Source organism: Microcaecilia unicolor, chromosome 9 (assembly GCF_901765095.1).
Source record: "Microcaecilia unicolor chromosome 9, aMicUni1.1, whole genome shotgun sequence".
In the NCBI taxonomy this organism is placed as follows: Eukaryota; Metazoa; Chordata; class Amphibia; order Gymnophiona; family Siphonopidae; genus Microcaecilia; species Microcaecilia unicolor.
In genome coordinates, this window is record NC_044039.1 from 180,379,794 (window position 1) to 180,398,769 (window position 18,976).

The 18,976-nt window shown below is 42.2% G+C and overlaps 1 protein-coding gene across 1 annotated transcript in view; it reads left to right on the top strand.

The window, feature by feature from the left end:
• Positions 1-18,976, top strand: part of LOC115477722 (nesprin-2-like) — a 359,728-nt gene that overhangs the window by 129,957 nt on the left and 210,795 nt on the right. Inside the window, exons 32-35 of the mRNA XM_030214775.1 lie at positions 3,091-3,219; positions 5,817-5,935; positions 13,267-13,399; positions 17,602-17,757. Coding sequence (XP_030070635.1) covers positions 3,091-3,219; positions 5,817-5,935; positions 13,267-13,399; positions 17,602-17,757 — 537 coding nt within the window. The remainder of the gene's footprint in view (positions 1-3,090; positions 3,220-5,816; positions 5,936-13,266; positions 13,400-17,601; positions 17,758-18,976) is intronic.

Consider the following 18,976-nt stretch of genomic DNA (forward strand, 5'->3'; position numbering starts at 1 on the left):
AACAGCAATTATGCGCTAAATTGCGATTATAGAATAGGGCGTAAGTCAGCATCTATGCACCTAGCTTTAGGCAAGAGAACTTATGCCAGTCAAAGTCTGGTGTAAATGCTGGCACATAAAGTTGGCAGTTGCACAGTTAAGTTGGAAACAGAATGATGGGCGTGATGGACCTATGGTCTGTCACAGTGTGGCAATACTTATGTACTTAAGTGATAGTATGCTATTGCAAGACATGTGTGTGACCCGATCAGTAAGTGTGTCAGTTAAGTCAAGCTGTTGTTCCGTACTCATGGTCCCGGTCACCTCTGGAACTGGTGCTGCTAGAAGCACTGGAGTGCATCCTGCTGTCACTTGGTCAGCTGGTTCCACCTAACTGGCTCAGGATCTGGAACTGGAGAGGTGATCTCTGCTGCTTCTGCTTGTTGGGCCACCCTGGCCTGACTATGGGTCACCACAGCAGAAATGCTGACTCCGCTATCAAGGATAATGTTCCTTGCTCCCACACAGCATCGGTATCGGTATGTTTTTCATTATTCCTACTTCTCTGTACCCAGGCTTGGTACCCGAATCCAGAAATAGTCGAGCAATGGGTACAGTCTCTCTGGATCCATTGACTAACATTACCTCCGCTTTGTGTCCTGGGAGAATAGCATCCTCCGGCACTAGCTCTAGTTGTAATAAAGTCATGCTAGAGCTAGTGTCCACAAGCCCAGCTACCTGGGTCTGATTCACAGTTACTGGGATGCTGTAGTTTTGTGGAAACCCATCTGCTTCCTTGTTTGATGAATGACTAATAACTTTTTGTGCTGCAGCAACTGCATGGGTCTCCTTTTTGGAACTGGAGCCACCCACAAAGCTGCCAGCTTAGGTTCAGGAATTTACAGGCTCTTTAGTGCAGGCTTGGGATTATCTGGGCAATCTACCATGAAATGTCCTGTATGCCCACACTGGTAACAAGGACGTTCATACCTAAAGTCTTTAGGTTTGGAGGGAAAACTGGAGGGTTTGCCGACAGTCTCTGAGATTGCAGGGATATTTCTCTTAGGGCCCTGGCTTTGGATTCAAGCCATTTCCTTCTCCATCTTTAAGTTCTGCAGCTGGAACTTCCGCTTCTCGCCACAGCTGCTGTTGGTCTAGCCACTGTTGCTCTACCATATAAATCTGCTGGATCTCAGCTGGTGTGGTATCCAGCCCTGCCAACCCTCATGGGTCTCTGCCCACAAGAAGTCTGGTCTCCTCTCAGGAGAACTCTGCACAGGCTGGTCCTTCAGCTCCTCCCCGCTGAGGTCATCCTGTCGTTCTTGTGTTAGGTCAGGCATATTCGGTGTCTGAGGGCTGCTACCAGTTGCCATCATCAGGCTGCTAATCACCTAACACTACCACAAAAAAAACTGAATGAGGAAGGGACCCTATTATTTCTGCACTCATTCACTGTGCTCTGTGTCTGGAGGTTACAGATAAAAACTCTGAACCACTTTGTGGATGGTGACCCTCACCCCATGCACTGGGCCTTACAATCCCACTATGCTGCCACCAAAAAGAAGAACAAGGTCTGTTGTGAAACGCCTAGCCACCAACCTGGGGCTAAACCTGCGGCCAGTTAGAGGGTCTGTCTCCAGCACTGCTCAGGTCCACCTGCACCTGCCTCTTATGCTCTACACTAGCAACCCTCCACCCCCAAACACTAGGTTCCACTTGCCTCTGGGCAAGTCTCCCACCCATGAGTTATCCCCGGTGATTTCTAGGTTACTGGGGCCACACTCCCAGTGGTCCCAGAGTTCCTAGAAAGCACTCACAGACCCCAACACACAAACCACCAGGATTCTTAGTCCAGACAAGCAAAGTCAACACACAAAAAAGGGTTTATTGTCATAAAAATATTGAACAGTGAACCATAAAATCAGATGGAACAAAAACAGCACACAATAACAAGTAACTGAATATGGATCAGTCTAAACATCTAGTCACTACCTAGGTAGTACCTGAGGAGTACAGGAAACATAGCTGCTCGCAGGTTACGGAATATAAGTGCTCACAGGGTGTCAGTGAAGAAATCTTTCTCTCTCCTCTCCCTGGCTGAGACTTGGGAAAAAGCCAATATATCCTGGTTGAATTTGAGCTCCTGAACCAATCGGAGCTCAGAACAATATTTTTTAAAAGTAGCTGGCCACATCACTGCAGGTTATTTCCTCTCGGTATTAAAGTAAAAAAGGAACAGTCATTTTTTTCTGTGACAGCTTTAAACATAAACATGTAACACCTGCTGGCCAAACTAGAGAAATACACTTCATAAAATATTCTTATAATTCTCATGCTGGAAAATTCACCATTTCACCACAGGTTGAGAAAAACAACTCCGCCTTTATTAAAAGGACCCGACGTGGTCACTGTGTTTCAGCTGCAAAACCTGCATTTGGAGTCCATGTAAACTCTGGCTGATGTTGTTATAGTGAAGCATTAATTGTGTAAAGACAAAAAACTGAAACCAGCTGTGGGAAAATGCCTTCAATAGCACAGGTGTTATTGAACAACCAATGTAGCACGTCATATGACTGTCCTGCTGCAGGCTTTTCAGCCGAAACATGTTCCTTTTAATAAAGGCTGATTTTATTTGCCCACCCCTTGTTGTGTTTTTACTCCACCCTTTGTTTGTCTTTGGTTTCTTCTTTTGGAGTTTTTGACTTCCCTTTTTTTGTGCTGCATCTAAGTCTTCCCACATGTTAAGCAAAAAGGAACCAAAAAAGACTGCTCACAGTTAGTAGAAAAGTTAGTGGAGAGTCTTATTTCAGTAGACTTTGTTATTGTGGTGACATTTTCTTTAGTACTACTACTACTACTTAACATTTCTAGAGCGCTACTAGGGTTACGCAGCGCTGTACAAATTAATAACTAAGGACGGTCCCTGCTCAGAAGAGCGTACAATCTAAAGGACAGTTTGAACATTTTCTTTAGCAGTGTTAGTACAACAGCTTCTCCACTATTTGCCCCTGAAATATGGCTCCTCTCCCCGTCTTGTCACAGTAAATCACTATTATTAAAATTCATTATTTAAACATCTGTCAAATAAAAAGATCTTGTTTTCCTTTACAGGTAGTTAATGGTGTTGAAATGCCATCTGAGATTGGGAAACACCCCCATATAACCAACGCTGATGCACCAGCGCTATCCGCCACGAGTAGACAAACAGTGAGCAAGCAAAACAGTTTACATCAACAAAAGGTAAATTGCATTTCTGCATCTGAAGGCCCATTTTAGATAGAGCATAGAAAGTGGAACTGATACGTCTGGGTCAGTAGGTGTATAATTCTGCTAGGAGCTTAGAAAAGCATCTGCCCAGATTAGATTTTCTTCTAAAATGCATGCAGGATTCATGGCAGGATTAACTGTTTGGTAAGCCCTGGTCAAACAAGTATGTTGGGTCCCCCCACCCCCAACGTAATAGAAATACATTTTAAAATTCCCAGAAATGGGGCTGTCTAGAAAACTGGCAGAGAGTGACACTGCTCACCAACTTCTCCTGCTGCCTGGAACACCATGTAAGGGACTGAGAAGAATACAGTATTCTCTGTAGGCAGCGGTGGCTCTGGTTTCCTACCACCCAACCTTTTTTTCTACCAGCAGCTTTCTTACCAGGGCAAAACTCTGCCTTGGCAACCATTGAAAGGGCCCCTCCTAAACATTTGGGCCCTAGGCATGTGCCTAGTTTGCATATGCATTAATCCTGACCTGTGCAAAATTGCACACATATCTGCCTGCATCTGCAGTGAGGATATCCATTGAACAATTACAAATGTGGAAAATCAAAGGAAGAAACTCTGAAACCTTCAAATGTGTGCAACAATGTAACACGTGTAAGGTATTTTGCAATATATACGTGTAAGTGTTGGCACTTATACCTGTCTGGCAGCCATTGTGAAAACCTACAGGCAATGGAGGGTTAAGTGACTTGCCCAGAGTCACAAAGAGCTGAAGTGGGAATCAAAACCCAGTTCCCCAGGATCAAAGTCTGATGAACTAACCACTAGACTACTCTGCACTCTCTACAGGTGCCTATATATAGGTGCAGCTTTAGAGAATTTGCCTCCATGTCTCTTCTGATATGTTTCTGACCACCCTGGAGTGGAACAGCTTGTGGTTCAGCCTGGGTTAATCTAGGCATACTCCAGAGAGATCAGTGTGTTTGAGTGCTTATAGTTTCCAGTGAAAATATGGAAACAGAGAAAATAATGGTAGATAAAGATCATATGGCCTGTCCAGTCTGACGATCCATAACATCTACTGACCCTTCCTCTTCCTTAGAGATCCTGTTTATTTATTTATTACATTTGTACCCCACATTTTCCCACCTATTTGCAGGCTCAATGTGGCTTTCATAGCGCCGTGGGGTGAAAGCCGCCTCCGGTCAATAAACGAATACTACTACTACTACTTATCATTTCTAAAGCGCTACTAGATGTACGCAGCACTGTACACTTGAACATGAAGAGACAGTCCCTGCTCGACAGAGCTTACAATCTAATTAGGACAGATAAACAGGACAAACAAGAGATAAGGGAATATTAAAATGAGGATGATAAAATAAGGGTTATGAACAAGTGAATAAGGGTTAGGAGTTAAAAGCAGCATCAAAAAGGTGGGCTTTTAGCTTAGATTTGAAGACTGCCAGAGATGGAGCTTGAAGTACCAGCTCAGGAAGTCTATTCCAGGCATATGGTGCAGCAAGATAAAAGGAACGGAGTCTGGAGTTAGCTGTGGAGGAGAAGGGTGCAGATAAGAGAGATTTACCCAGTGAACGGAGTATAGAGTAATGTATTACAAATGAAATAGATATGTACAGACACAATAGGAAACAGAGAGAGGGAAGTTATATATAGTTCACTAAGTTCAAAACAAGCCTGGGTTTACTTGAGTCGCTGGATTCATGTGCTTATCCCAGGTTTCTTGAAATCAAATACAGTTTTCCTCTCCACTGCATCCACCGGGAGGCCATTCCATGCATCCACCACTCTCTCCATAAAGAAAACTTTCCTAGATTATTCGTGTCTGTCCCCTTTCACCTTCATCCTATGCCCCCTCATTCCAGAGCTTCCTTTCAATTGAAAGAGACTTGCCTTCTGTTCATTTATGCCATAGTTATTTAAATGTTTCTATCTTATCTCCCTTCTTCCACCTTTCTTTCAAAGTATATTTATTGAGATCTTTAAGTTTGTTCCTATATGCTTTATGATGAAGACCACTGACCATTTTAGTAGCCCTTCTCTGGACTGACTCCAACCTGCTTATATCTTTTTGCAGGTGTAGTCTTTTTTGTTCTGCTGGCCAATCATCTCCTTGTGCACCTAAGCATCCTTCTGGATTTTTCTGTTGCCTTTTCCACTTCTTTGACCACTTTAAGATGATCAGATAAGATCACCTACAAGGGAGAGGTGGAGCAGGAGCCAGCACAGCAAGGGAGGAAGATAGCTTCCTATTTGGTCACTTTACCACTACCACCACCTCTTAAGTCTATCAAAAAATAGCTTTACTCATGAAACATATCTGATAGCAACATCTGAGAGAGCACAGAGTCCCTGGCATGGACTAACCCCTTAAAATTGCAATGAAAATGTTTTTTTCCTATAAAAGCTATTTTATGCTATGAAAGGTATGGAACACTATGTTTTTGTGCTGTACACTCGAGCAGCAGTAACTCAACCTGACTGACTTTCGATTTGGCTAACCTGAAGTGCTTCTTTTCTGGGAAGGTTCATAACTTGAAGAGCAGCAAGCCTTCTCCAGGCTTTACTTTAGTACCCATTATGTTGCTTTTCTCACAGGATCTGCAAATGGAACTTCATGAGCAGCAAGATCTCACAAAGCACATCGCATTTTATGGTGAGAAAATGGAGAATCAACAACTGCATGATGACAGCACAACCCAGGACTTACATTCAAGGTATGAAATTGTCAAACATTCGTGGAACATGTTGTTTTCACTGATAAAGCAATGATATTTTTTAAAGGCTGGTTCATAACATCTTAAAGAGTTTATTGATTTCTAACTTAATAAGTAGCATCATTTATTGTTAAAACTAGCCGTTAATCCCGTTAAAACGGGCAAGTATTGGTTTGTTTTATTTTGATGTGTAACTCCCTCCCTACCTCCCAGCTCCAAGGCCCCATTCCCTCCCCTCCCAGCTGCTAGGCCCCCCGCCCTCCCTCCTTCCCTGCCAGCTCCAAGGCCCTCTGCCCCTCCCTCCCAGCTCCAAGACCCCCCTCCGTCCCTCCGTCCCAGATCCAAGGCTCCCCTCCCCCTCCCCTCCCAGCTCTAAGGCCCCCTGCCATCCCTCCCAGTTCCAAGGGCCCCCCTCCCTCCCTCCCTCCCTCCCAGCCAACTGGAAGGCCCCCCTCTGTCCATCTCTCTCAGCTGCAAGGCCCCCCTCCTTCTGACCTCCCATGTCCAGCATCCTCCCTGCTTCCCTCCCAGTTCCAAGACCCCCCTCCTCCCAGCCAGCTCCAAGACTCCCCTCCGTTCATCCCTCCCAGCTCCAAGGCCCCCCTCCTTCTGAGACCTCCCATGTCCAGCATTTCTCTTGTTCCCCCCCCCCAAGGTCGCCACCCCTCCCCCCGAGGTCACCGCCGCCCCCCTTCTCCCCGAGGTCGCTGCTACCCCCCCGGGGGTCGCCGCCACCCCTGCCCCCCCTCTACCCGGGCCGGACCCTCTCTTCTCCATTGAACTTACAGCGCCGAAACTGCAGCAGGCAGATCAGCTCCCATCGGCCTTCCTTCCCTGCTTGTGTCCCACCCTTGTGTGATGTAACGTCGGCGAGGGTGGGACACAGGCAGGGAAGGAAGGCCAACGGGAGCTGATGTGCCTGCTTCGGTTTCAGCGCTGTAAGTTCAATGGAGAAGAGAGGGCTCGGCCCGGGGGGGGGGGGAGCGGTAGCGACCTCGGCGGTTCCCTCCTCAGCGCAGTTTCCCTCTCTGTTCCGTCATCACGTCTTGACGCGGGGGTGGGACAGAGAGGGAAGTCTCTACTGCGCATTTGCAAGTGAGTCGGTCACTTGCCATTTATATGTTTGATGATGATTTGAAAAATTATCTTCCCAGTCCTGTGAAGTGTCTTTTGGGTTTGTGATTCTGAGCATGCACAGATATTTTGCTACATACTGAGGGCTTTGTACATTTACCCAGAGAAATCCCCTGGCTGATATTATGGTATCTAAGGTAGAAAATGAGATTTTCTACCCTAGATACCATACCTCATTGCACAAATCATCCAGTGCAGTTTGCAGAGGGAGAAATAAGAAGAAAATTGAAACAGAAGAGAGCCCCGAAATCCAAGTGAGGACAGAGTATCAAGAAGTAGGTGGTAATTAACAATGTCAAAACCAGGAGATAGATTGAAAGGGAAGAGGATAGAATAGAGGTGGTGCCTTTACGGTCATCAGTCTTGGGATTTGTTGCAGGATGGCCTGGATAAATTTTGGGTCCTAGCCATCTGAAAGTGCAGGTAGCAGTTGTGGCATACTTTTAGGGTTTGGTGCAGGGTAGATCCTTGGGGTTTACATCTGAATGTGGTACATAACACCCCACATATGACACCCTGAACCTTCAAGTGGCAGAACTGAAGAGCTGCTTCAAGAGAAGTTCCATCTTAAGATCATGTGGGTTCTTAATGTAAGCACCCCCCTCCATAGGGACAGTTATTTTCTTGGTCACTGCCTTGAATAGTGTGTCCACCTTAGGGAGGGGAAAAAGGTGATCAACATTCACCTGGGGCAATGGATAAACTTAGAACCCTGCAGAACCAAGCCTTGCATTTTCCACTCCTTGAGGACTATCTCAGAGAGGGCCCAATGGAGGGGAAAGGTCTTCAGTCAAAAAAACAATAGAGGAACACAAAGGAAACCTCTCACAGATGGTGTCCAAAAAGCTTTCTTTATTTCAGTAGACTTGAAGAATAATAAAAGAGACCCGACACGCCTCATGTTTCGGCCCTACTGGCCTGCATCAGGGGGTCTAAAAAATAAAAGACTATACCATATAAATAAATTTTTAAAAGCATATAAATAAATTTTAAAAAATAATTTTTTAAGAAATAATAATAATATATGTAAAAACATATATACAAAGAGACTTAAGACATCTAAGGAACTTAAGACATGTAAAGTATACATAATATGTAAAAAAAAAAAAGAGTTCCTACCTAGAAATTTTTCATATCTTACATATTCCCAGAAAAGTTCATCAAAAGAAGTCTCCTATTGACAATACAAAACAAGACGTAAATTTTTTTGTTCTTTAAGAGACACAAAAACAACTTATCATAAATTGGTCAAAGTCTGATACAAATAAACATCTCTAAATGACAAAAAAAAAAGTCCATCTGCTGACAATGTCTAAATCGCAATTTTCAAAAAGGCACAATTCAGACATTTTTCCACTGAGTTTGTCCAAATAGCAAGGGATCATTTTGGAGGTGTGTTTTGGATGGGATTAGGGCTGGCCCAAAATTAGGACGTCTTTCAGTATAATGAAACAAGAAGGTACATAGAAGTCAAAAAAGAAGGACATTTGTATTTAGATCTGTTTCAGTCATGTCCAAGTACCAAAAAAGTGCTCAGATTGACTATCTGACCACCTGAAGGATTAAGACGACCCCTCCATAATCCACTGGCTACTGATCTGCAGATATGTCTATGTGGCCATTTCTTTCACAATGATGATAGACAGATGTTCTTATGCCTGTGTTTTTGGTGTTTACAAGTTGGACATGTCAGTTTGGAAAATAACTCTTCTTTTTAGACATCTGTTCAAAAACATCCATCTTTTCAAAATGGAAATGCAGATGTTTCTCCTGTATGAAAATGACTCTAAGATGGATGGGGCTGGGGCTGGACATAATGAGCAAAATTTAGACTTGGATGGCATATTGAATATGTTCCTCTGTTTACCAGATCCTCCTCCATTGCTATCCTAGGCTTCTTGTCAGTATCTGACCTGCCAAGAGGAGGCCCCTGAGTCCTCTGCATTCTGACTGCCTGTTACCAAGCCCTTCTTCAATCAAAACACCCAGTGTATTAAAGGCATGAATTCAGGGGGAAAACCTTCTGAGAATTCAGCCCCCATAGCTTCCTTCCTCTCTCACCTCCTACAGAACCCTGCATCTCCATGGGGAACAGCTTCAGGGGCTCTGTGGCAGTGGTTCCGATAAATCAGGTCCCATGCTTCTACTGTGTAGAACTGATCTTACAATCTACTAAAATTTTAGGTTTTTCTAGATCAATGCTGCTAATAGAATTCTGTGTGTATGAGATTATAAAATATTTTTTTGTTATTTCTCAAATCCATATACATGTGTATAAGGTAATTTTCATGTGTAAATTGGCTATTCTGATGCTCTTCCCCCAGGCTACTAAAGTTAGGTGCTTTATTGCACAAACACATGTACTCACAGCTGCATTTAGAATGGATGTTCCCAGGTATGTGAAAATAACATACAGGATTTGCATTTTCAAATCTGTGCATTGTTTTCCTTGGAAAGTGCTAGCAGAAAATGCAGGTGCAAATATCCATGCAAATTTCAAAATAAGGGCCCTGTTTACTAACACACCTATGGAGTGGAAGAGTGACCTAGCAGCGCTATAGAAATGCTAAGTAGTAGTAGTAGTAGTAGTAGTAGTGGTTGTGGTTAGGGTGGTGGACTTTGGTCCTGAGGAACTGAGTTCAATTCCCACTTCAGGCACAGGCAGCTCCTTGTGATTCTGGGCAAGTCACTTAACCTTCCATTGCCGCATTGAGCCTGCCATGAGTGGGAAAGCACAGGGTACAAATGAAATTTAAAGAAAAAGAATAAAAATAATGCAGCTTAGGAAACAGTAGGTGCAAGCTTGCCCTTTGAAAGATAGGGTAAGATTTTGTCACAAAACAAGTCATTTGAAAATTGAATTTTATTCTCCTTCATCTCTCTTTCCTTCCTCTACTTTCTGATCTAGCATAGGGACCCATTATCTTTTTTTTATTTTATTAAATTTGCAATTTTAATTTACAAGCCATATACTAACTTGAACAGGCAATGCGGATCCATACATGATAGTTTCAACTTATACAAATAATAAAGAAAATGTTTTTCCCTTTCCTCTTTAGACCACAAAAAATTAGGGGCCACATGAAGGCATTATAACAGGAGAAATCTTAAAGCAAGACTATTATAGCATTATATAGCTTAACACACACCTAACCATTCACATATTCTCTCGATTTTGGGTCTTACCAGCAGACAATTTCTTAACTTTTATAAATTCACTAAGATGTTCAGGTTGAAAAAACACATATTTTATCCCTAGGAACTTAACCACACATTTACAGGGGTAATTAAGATAGAATTGTGCTCCCAGGGATACAGTTTCAACTCTAAGAGATAAAAAAGCTTTCCTTCTCTCTTGAGTAGATTTAGTTACATCTGGGAACATCAATATCTTTTTACCTAGGAAAAGAGTTTTTGCATTTCTGAAATACAGTCGTATCAATTCTAAATCCTGCTCAAATACAAAAGTTACTAGTAAGGTACATCTTTCAGAGTCTTCAGTCATTGAAGTTTCAAGGAAATCAGACAAATTCATTATACTCTTATTTTGTTCAGAAGTCTCTGAACCTGGTTGTAAGTCAGTAACTTTTTTTGACTGTTTATAGTAAATTTTGCTTATAGGTGGAAACATTTCTGGGGAATAATGTAGAATATCTTGCAGGTATTTCTTAAATGCATCCAATGGACTGACCCCCAATGATTTTGGGAAATTCAAAAAACGCAATGTTAATCTACGGTGAAAATTTTCCATCTGTTCTATTTCCCGATGAATAAAGGTCCTATCTTTAACTGTTATTAAATTAAATTCCTGAATAGTTTTAACTTCTTGTTTCAAATCAGTCAACTGCGAAAAGAATTCTTGTTTTGTGTTTTCCATAGTATTAGAAAGTAAATCCACTTTACTCACAAGAGACGAGATCTCCTTTGTTGAATTTGCCACTGATATACCCAAACGCTGGAGAGCTAACCAGATAGTCTCCAGCATCACCGCCCCCGGTCTGGTAACTAGAGCTCTAGGCTCAGGAAGAAAGGGTTCCCCTTTCTTCCCTCCATCAGGTTTCGCCATCTCCCCTCCTCGACCCTGGGGATCTTGTATAACCACTTCCGGTCCCAAGGATCCCCGTTGAAGATAGCGCCCTTTGGGTTGGGGTGGCGGTTCGAGATCCGGGGGGGGGGGGGGGGAATAGAGTAACATCAAGTCCCAGGCCCTGTCGTTCTCCTTCCGAAGAGGCTGCAGGATTGCCCCTGGAGACCAAAGTAGATGCCGTTGTGGCGTATCTTTCCATTGTTTGTTGCCCAACGGAGGGTCTGGGCGTCGAGGTATCACCCCTGACTGAACCTTTTCGCTTTATATGTGGCATTCTTCAAGAGGTAAAGGTTTTTGGGAAGCAAAGTTCAGGAACTCACAAGCCACAAACTAACGTGCCACCATCTTGTGACGTGACCCCGTTCTGCATAGGGACCCATTATCAGTGGAGATTCCCTTTAGTCAAAGTAGCATGATAGTTTAAAAAAGGAGCAAAATGTGATGAAATTGAGACCAATTGCTTATGTTTTAAGAGAGAAAATGAAACCATTTATTGATCCTTGTTTTTAAGTGAAAATCTTAATTTTTTAAATTGTGTGTACCCAGGATGCCTGCAGTTGGCTAGCTAATATTGACAGAGTCCTCCAAGTGATTTAAGCAATGAGAGAGCAGCTTTCACTCATTGAAAATTAAGTGCAAAACAGAAATAGGGAGCATTTGTGGAGGAATGTTCACATGCATTTACAGCATATATTACAATTTTTGTACCATAGTTGTTAAGGCTGAGCATGCCCATCAATTTCAGGTTTCTTCATATATGTTTTTTTTTTTATTACATTTGTACCCTGTGCTTTCCCACTCATGGCAGGCTCAATGTGGCTTACATGGGGCAATGGAGGGTTAAGTGACTTGCCCAGAGTGACAAGGAGCTGCCTGTCCCTGAAGTGGGAATTGAACTCAGTTCCTCAGGACCAAAGTCCACCACCCTAACCACTAGGCCACTCCTCCACTCCGTTAGGGATTCATATAAGAATTAAGTACATAATCATTGCCATAGTGTGACAGATTGAAGGACCATGAAGCCCAATATCCAACAGTGACCAGTTCAGGTCACAAGTACCTGAGAGGATCCCAAAAGAGTAAAACAGATTTTAAATTGCTTATCCCAGGAATAAGCAGTGGTTTCACCCAAGTCCACCTTAATAATGGTTTGTGGATGAAAGAATTTGCCACATTAAAGGTCCATCTAGCTCAGTATCCTGTTTCCAGCAGTTGGCAATCCAGGTCACAAGTACTTAGAAAGATCATGCTACTTACCCCCAGGGAGAAGCAGTAATTTTCCACAGGCCTACTTTAATAGTAGTTTAAGAACAAGATACTTTTATTCTAGGAATTTGTTCAAACCTTCTTTTTTTTTAAACCCAGCTGTGCTAAAGTTGAAAAATTAAATTTTCTGACTCAATCTGTAACTAGATTGCATTGGTGACAATAAACGTTTAATTTAAATTGGGGTGCTATTAACTGATTGTTGCACGATGATCATTCATGACGAAGAAAAGTTGTTTATGAAAACATGTTTTGCTTTGCTCCTTAAAACTGATTGGTATCTGATCTATCTTCAAAAAAATGTTCTTCTGTTGTCTCTGTGTAGAGGTTTACAGTTAAAATGGGAGTTTTACAGTTAAAATGGGGGAAGAGAAGTCCAAATTTCCACATATACACAAAAAAAAAAACAATGAGAGAAAAACGGGGTGGAGAGTGATGGTATGCCTATATTGTTAATTTACCTCTTCTGTTACAGCAAATTCCATGGACCCTTACCTTTATTATTCACTCTTATTATCACTGTTGTTCTTTATGATACCTATACGTTTACTATTTTTTTATTACATTATTATTTTACTGAACTATATTACATTGTAATGTTATTTAACTGAACTGTAGTTTGCCCTACGGTCTTGTAAGCCACATTGAGCCTACTATTGGTGGGAAAATGTGGGGTATAAATGTGTTAAATAATGTTCTCTGTTTTCATTGTTAGATTGCTCTGCTTTTTCTATTAAAATTGTGTGCAAATAAAATTGTCTTTAATTAAAAACATTGAGTTGTCTTTCCTATTCTTTTTTTTTGTTGTTGTTGCAATATAATGTTTTTGATACATTCAACACAGATCTGAGGTGCCTGTCCCAGACAAAGATGTCTCTGCACTGTCTTCAACGTCAAAAGACTACAAGTGGCAGTATTTACAAACAGAACTGTCCAGTAAGATGAAGACACCTCCGGATCAGCATGCTGGACTTGAGGTTAGGTTCTGCATGCCTTCAAGTGCAAAATGTTTATCTGCTAGAATGATATCACAGCATTCATGCTCATACTCCAAAAATGCTATGTTGCAGAAAATGATATTTTACCTTGTGGTTCAGTCTGATGACAAATTCATCTAAATATTCTGTTTAATTAATAGATTTATTGCTTTAGAAGTCTTGTAGAAGTCTGCACACCCTTGTAGATGTATTACATTTATGCTGTTCAAAAAATGTAAATCAATATGCATTAAAGTAAGTGTTTGTCTCACTGATCTACACGATATGCTGTACACTTTCACCTTAGACAAGCAGGATATAATCAGCCACACATGGGTGATGTCATCCCTGATAGATCCTGGTTGGATTTGCTTTCCAAGAACCCAGAAAAGGTGACGGCTGTGGCCAGAATGATGCTAGGCTGCATAGAGAGGGGTATAACCAGCAGAAGAAAGGAGGTGTTGATGCCCCTCTACTAGTCGTTGTTGAGGCCCCACTTGGAGTATTGTGTTCAGTTTTGAAGGCCATATCTTGTTAAAGATGTAAAAAGACTGGAAGCAGTGCAAAGAAAAGCTACAAAAATGGAATGAGATTTGCGTTGCAAACTGTACAAGGAGAGACTTGCTGACCTGAATATGTATACCTTGGAGGAAAGGAGAAACAGGGGTGACATGATAGAGACGTTCAAATATTTGAAAGGTATTAATCTGCAAACAAACCTTTTCCGGAGATTGGAAGATGGTAGAACTAGAGGACATGAATTGAGGTTGAAAGGGGGCAGAGTCAGAAGTAATGTCAGGAAGTATGTTTTCACTGAAAGGGTGGTAGATACGTGGAATGCCCTCCCACGGGAGGTGGTGGAGATGAAAACGGTAATTGAATTCAAACATGGGTGGGATAAACACAAAGGAATCCTGTTTAGAAGGAATGGATCTACAGAATCTTAGCGGAGATTGGGTAGCAACGCCGGTAATTGGGAAGCAAAACCGGTGCTGGGCAGACCTCTACAGTGTACGTCCTGATCGTAACTGAATAGATATGGATAGGTTGGAGTGTAAATTTTAAGGGGCTTCAATGTTAGCTTCAGAACGTTTAGTACAAGAACAGTACTGGGCAGACTTCTATGGTCTGTGCACTGAGAATGGCAAGGACAAATCAAACTCGGGTATACATATAAAGTATCACATACCATGTAAAATGAGTTTATCTTGTTGGGCAGACTGGATGGACCGTTCAGGTCTTCATCTGCCGTCATTTACTATGTTACTATATGTGAGTGCTCCTTCCTGTATGACTGTTACTTCTTCCCCTTAGTCTACTTCATCAGCCTGGCAACCCAGGAATGGATTTCCTCTACATTGTATTATATTACATATTGGGTTTTATTAGCTGCCTTTATGATGAGATTCACCCAAGGCAGTGTACAGCTTAACATAAAACTTGCAATTTTGTTAACAGTATGACAATGGTAAAATGACCAAATATAAGCATAAATACAATCAGTGAGATAATTTTGGAGATGGCAAATACAGTCCTAGTAATATGCATATAGAGAGACAGATATATAGATGTAGCGAGATGGATCATCAAAGCTTGAAGAGCCATCACAGTCTTTCAACTGGTTTTGTCCTTCACAAATTCTTTTCTTACCCAAGGACCAAAGAATTGTAGAGGTATCATCATAGAATATCGTGGAACACTGGAACAGCAGTTTCAATGCCTGATGAGCCACAAGACCATGTAGATATGTCATCTCTAAGAATTTGAAGAATGACCCATATAGTCTCCCCCCCCCCCCCAGCAAAAAAGAAATAACTGTTCCATCGAACCCCTCATTTTTTGTTCAGACAGTAAGCCTTTGTTTTGTTACTTTTCTCCTCAAAGATCTAACTGTATCTTCCCTGTCAGCGCTCACAATCTCGCTATGCTCCACCAGATGCCAGATTGTCTTCACAAATGACTCCAGTTATTAACATCTATGTGAAAAATGAGTCATTGGAAAATATTTTTGAGTAATTGGTATTCTGGACATACATAAGTGATCCTTGCAACCCAGACGCTGGTGCTGTGTGGTCAGTCACCTTTTTATCCTCAGCTTTGGTGTCACCCATGGGTGGCTGATTATATTCTGCTCGCCCAAGAAGGAGGTCCTCTGTAGACAACAGGACAAATCAGCCATACAGTCATTCTCACCTCCACTCGTAGTGGAAGTTGGACTAAGTTATGTAATGCTCTGAGGGGGAAGAGAAACAGTCACACCAGAGGGGAGCATTCACATTCCCAAAATAATTTTCTAGAATTTCCTGGGCTCTGGGAGGGTAAATCTGACCAGGTGCCATCAGGAATGACATCACCCACATGTGGCTGATTTATATTGCTTTCTACAGAGAACTTCTGATACAGGTAATACCCCACTTCCTGCATGAAGAATTGTAGAAATATCCAAAATATAATTAAGAAACAGAAAAAGTCTTGATTACATTAGTTTTCAGACCTCTTGACTAAATATTTGTAGAAGCCCCTTTTACAGCAATAATAGCTCTGAATCCTGTAGGATAAGCACTTATAAGCTTTGCAGTTTTTACGCATTTTTCTTGGCAGAATAGTTCACTCTCTCAGGTTGACTGGGGGTTCATTTGTGGACTGTTAGATTGAGGTCTGGGCTTTGACCAGAGTATTTAAGGTCATACACTTTCTTCTTTCTGCTTTTGGCTTTGAGGTAAGGATTATCATCCTGCTGAAAGGCAAATCATCTCCTGTGTTACAGGTCTAGGGCAGTCTTAGAACAGTTTATCTTTAGGATATGTCTGCACTTTGCACCATCTATCTTTCCCTCTCTGTTATTTTGTGAAGCATTCCCTTAACATAATGCTGCCACCACCATGTTTTAGTTCTAGTACAGTCTTATCAGACCACAAAACATTTTCCCATATGCATATAGAGGTGTATTTTCAAATCACTTAGATTTGCAAAGCTCCATAGCGACCTATTGTTGAGCAGTGAACATTTTCCCCATTGCCAACCAGAGACTATTATAGTTCTTTTTAAGTAATCTTTCTCAGCAGTTTACATAACATAAGAACATAAGAATAGCCATATTGGTTCAGACCAATGGTCCATCTAGCCCAGTATCCTGCTTCCAACAGTGGCCAATCCAGGTCACAAGTACCTGGCAGAAACCCAAAGAGTAGCAACATTCCACGCTTCCAGTCTTGGGGCAAGCAGTGGCTTTCCCCATGTCCATCTCAATAACAGACTATGAACTTTTCCTCCAGGAACTAATCCAAACCTTTTTAAAACCCAGATACGCTAACCGCTGTTACCATATCCTCCAGCAACGAGTTCCAGAGCTTAACTATTCTTTGAGCGAAAAGATATTTCCTCCTATTTGTTTTAAAAGTATTTCCATGCAATTTCATTGAGTGTCCCCTGGTCTTTGTACTTTTCCATAACCCATGGCTACTGATTTTAGAGGGATGTCCTGATTAAGGCAATGTTTTGATGATACCAGTCAGTTTCCACTTTACAATGATGCACCTGACAGTGCCCCAACAAATATTCAAACGCAGTAAATTTTTCTTATAGTCTTCCTCTGAATCTGTAGCTTTCAATTTCTTTATCCAAGAGTTCTTTCAGCAGCTCCGTGCTCAGCATGTTTAGAACATTGCATCAGATTCACTTCATACAACAGATACAGCTTGATTCTGCAGAGAATTCAAATTAGTTCATCTACTTTGATTGGCTGTAGTTGGACCCCATTTAACTTAACTTAATTTCACTTAATATGGGTCTTGGCGAAGGCAATCTTTGAAATGGAGCTAATTTGCATAAGCTAAGATAAAGGGTGTGAAGATGCATGCTATCAAGACTTTTTGGTTTCTTATTCTTAATTACTGTTTGAATAGTTCTATAATTGCTCTTTCACATTAAAAGTATAGTGTGTTATGTACATCAGTGAAACAAACTCCTATTATAATGCATTTTGAACCGTGTGAAGACATTTACAAAACACTGTAGGCTCTTTAATGCTACAAATTTTATGCACTTAAAAAAGTATCTTCTGTAAAGTCAGAAATCTGTAATTACCAACAGTAGGATCATGGTGTCTTTTATAATTAGTTTCTGAGTTTATTTGCAGTAATAAACAACATTCCATTTAAACGGTTTTAAAGTCTTTTGTCATGCTTTCTTCCAAATATTAGGTCACATCTCCAGAAGCGGCAGCAGCAGCATCAAATATTTGTACCCTGCCAAGAATTCCTGTCTTCAGTTTTAAATATCCAACAGCCGAGGAGGTGAAATCTTATTGCATTCAGCTTGGAGACTTGAGTAAGGAAGAACATATCACTCAGACTCAGGTATATGAACTGTAATTTATAAGTCTTACAGCGACTGTCTGTTCATTAAATAACATTTGAACTAGTCTGATAGCCAAGATGTATTGCTTTGTGCTACAGTGCGGGAGATTAAGGTTCATTTCAGAGGTCCAGCTTTTGCTGCTTGGTCTAGCTGGTGTTAGGGATGCAGTTTCAGGGGCTGGGGGGAAGATTTAGTCAACGTGGAGGGGCATAATCGAACGCTCATCTCCATGGGAGTCTATGTCCGAGAACGGGTACGTGAAGGGGCGGGACAGACCGTATTTTCGAAAAAAAATGGGCGCCCATCTTTTTTTTCTGATAATACGGTTTGTGCCGGGCAAATGCATCGGATTTGTGCAGATTTGAGCTCGGCGGTTTCGTTTTTCAGCGATAATGGAAACTGAAGGCGCCCAGCTCAAAAACAAAGAAATCCAAGGCATTTGGTTGTGGGAGGGGCCAGGATTCGTAGTTGCCTGGTCGCCCTCACATGTCAGGACACCAACCGGGCACCCTAGGGGGCACTTGTAACAATTAACCACAACTCTACACCATTACCATAGCCCTTATGACTGAAGGGGGGCACCTAGATGTGGGTACAGTGGGTTTTGGGGGCGGTTTGCAGGGCTCCTATTTACCACCACAAGTGTAACAGGTAGGGGGGGGATGGGCCTGGGTCCACCTGGCTGACGTCCACTGCACCCACTAACAACTGCTCCAGGGACCTGCATACTGCTGTGATGGAGCTGGGTATGGCATTTGAGGCTGGCATACAGGCTGGAAAAAAAAGTTGTTAAAGTTGTTTTTTTTTTTGTGGGAGGGGGTTAGTGACCACTGGGGGAGTCAGGGGTGGTCATCCCCGATTCCCTCCAGTGGTCAACTGGTCATTTAGGGCACTTTTTTGGGACTTGTTCATGAAAAAAAGGGTCCAAAAAAAGTGACCCAAATTTGCGCTAACAACACCTTTCTTTTTTCGATTATCAGCCAAGGTCGCTCATCTCTCCTCGGCTGATAAACACGCCCCAGTCCCGCCTTCACCACGCCTCTGACACGCCCCCGTCAACTTTGCCCATTTCCGCGACAGATTGCAGTTGAAGACGCCCAAAATCAGCTTTCTATTATACCGATTTGGGCGCCTTTGCGAGATGGGCACCCATCTCCCGATTTGGGTCGAAATATGGGCGCCCATCACTTTCGAAAATAAGGCCGATAGGGTCCCAGC